The sequence below is a fragment of the Temnothorax curvispinosus genome, unplaced genomic scaffold (assembly GCF_003070985.1).
Source record: "Temnothorax curvispinosus isolate PA1 unplaced genomic scaffold, ASM307098v1 QBEX01002500.1, whole genome shotgun sequence".
NCBI classification, from domain to species: Eukaryota; Metazoa; Arthropoda; class Insecta; order Hymenoptera; family Formicidae; genus Temnothorax; species Temnothorax curvispinosus.
In genome coordinates this window covers 141-2,468 of record NW_020212280.1, presented here as the reverse complement: position 1 = coordinate 2,468, position 2,328 = coordinate 141, and the positions used below count along the sequence as shown (strand labels likewise).

The 2,328-nt window shown below is 52.9% G+C and overlaps 1 protein-coding gene across 1 annotated transcript; it reads left to right on the top strand.

Annotated features, from left to right (window-relative positions):
• Nucleotides 1-598: 598 nt before the first annotated feature.
• Nucleotides 599-1,372, top strand: LOC112451738. Its single transcript, XM_025011563.1, has one exon. The coding sequence runs from the start codon at nucleotides 599-601 to the stop codon at nucleotides 1,370-1,372; it is 774 nt and encodes a 257-aa protein (XP_024867331.1).
• Nucleotides 1,373-2,328: the final 956 nt, after the last annotated feature.

The window sequence follows — 2,328 nt, the reverse complement described above, 5'->3', positions numbered from 1 at the left end:
CGCTACGAGCGGTGCAAGACGCTCCCCGGGAACACCCCGATTACGAGATGAGGGACGGGAAACTGTACCAGCACCTATTGCACAACCTCGACTTTAACGAAACCCCGCCCGAAACCCAATGGAAGGAATGCGTAGCTAAGGAACTGCGCCCCGAGATCCTCCGCCGAAATCACGACGCTCCCACCGCCGGACATCTCGGCATCGCGAAAACGATCGCTCGCGTCGCCCAGTTATATTACTGGCCCGGTATGTTCCGGGAAATCGCACAATACGTGCGAAACTGCCCTCGGTGCCTAAGGCACAAAGTAGCGCAAACCCGACCGGCGGGGACACTACACGCCACGTCCGTCACCCGCCCGTGGCAACAGGTCACCCTCGACCTAATCGGACCGCTGCCGCGATCGAAGCAAGGCCACACATGGCTCCTAACGATGCAGGACCGCTTCTCCAAGTGGTTGGAGATGCGCCCCCCGCGCCACGCCACCGCCCCCCCCCAGTAACCACGCACATCGCCGAAGCGATTATATTCCGCCATGGCTGCCCCGACACTATATTGTCGGACAACGGCACGCAACTCCGTTCTAGTAAACTCGCAAAAATGCTCGCCGCCCATAACGTCCGACATGTATACGCACCGGTCCACGCGCCGCATTGCAACCCGGTCGAGCGAACAAACCGGGTTGTAAAAACGATTATTTCGCAATACGTCGACCGAAACCACCGTAATTGGGATGAGCGCATCCCCGAACTCCAGTTCGCGTATAATACGGCCCGCCACGAAGCTACCGGCTACACCCCCGCGTATCTCATATTCGGCCGAGAACCAATCTCGCCTCTCAACCGGAAGACCGCCCCAAGCGCCGCGGCCGCTCCGCCGGACGAAACGCACCGACACCTCGAGGAGGCCTACGAACTCGTGAGAGTACACCTGGCGCGCGCTTTTCAGAGACAGGAAAAATATTATAATTTACGACGCCGCCAGTGGGTACCGAAGGTCGGAGAGTGGGTATGGAAACGCGAATACCCACTCTCCAACAAAGCCGCCGCGTTTAACGCCAAGCTGGCACCGAAGTTCCGCGGGCCCCTCGAGGTGCGCCGAATTGTATCACCGGTAATCGTCGATCTCCGCGACAAAAGCGGCAAGTGGAGCCGCCATATCCACATACAAGATTTGAAACCCGCGTCCGCCGCCCCCGCGCCTGACGTCAACGAAGAGGACAATGACACCGAGACCGACACCGGCGAAAACGACATCGAAAACGACGACAGTACCGAAACCGAAACCGACAACGATGAAAACACGGAACCGGGAGATAACGACAACAACAACAACGAAACAAATTCAGAGGACGACGACAGAGCCGAAGATTAGGCGAAAAGCAAACCGCCCCACTCCCAAAAAGGAAAAATAAATACCGACGCCGAAAACGAAAAGCTCACAAACGAGCCATGGCATCCGTCACGAGCGAAACGTCGATCGAGAGGGATATCCTCGAGGAAATTAATAAGATCCTCGCCGAGCCAGAGGAATACGACCCGGCCCACCCAGACATCGGGCATACCTGGTCGAGGCTCTTCAACAGAGGGTCCGCCGCCGCCGCCGCCTTCGCCAGGAGTACCGAACCTGCAGGCGCACCGCCGACACGCAAGGTCGGCTGCACGATCCAACGGTCCGACGAGCAGCAACGGCGAAAATTAGAATGGCTCACCACCCCGCCGCAGCCACGATGCCGAAGTCGATAACAACGATGGACGCGGAGCTGGAGTTTGCGATCCAAACGACCACGAGAAAGCAGCTGTTCAACCAGGCTGCTCGACGACCAGTCGTGTTCTTCGGTCTCATAAAGTACCCCCACAACCAGATCTTTCTCAAGATAACAGCCGATGTCTTAAACAAATTATAATTATCCTCTTTCTTATATAATTATATATCGTCTTTCTTTTATGAGAAAATAGACATCCATATTCACTCGACATGATCGAACGTCGTCCACTGAGCTATTCATGGACGACGTTCGACTATGTCGAGTGAACTTTGAGGTCAATTATCTCAAAAAGGGGGACGAAGGGGGATAAATGATCATATATGGCCAAAAACTAGACACTTTGCCCTATCAAATGGCGCAGAGTAAACCTTAATCCATTCTAATCCACAAACTTTCTTCCTGTTTGAATATTGAAGTAAGAAATTTTTAATAGTCGAATATGTCGTGTATATTTATTAATATATAATAGTACTCAAATGACATAAAACTAAAATAAATATGTTTTTTGAACCCTAATAAATAAGTTCTGATAGGCATTTAACTCATATTCGCAGTTATACTT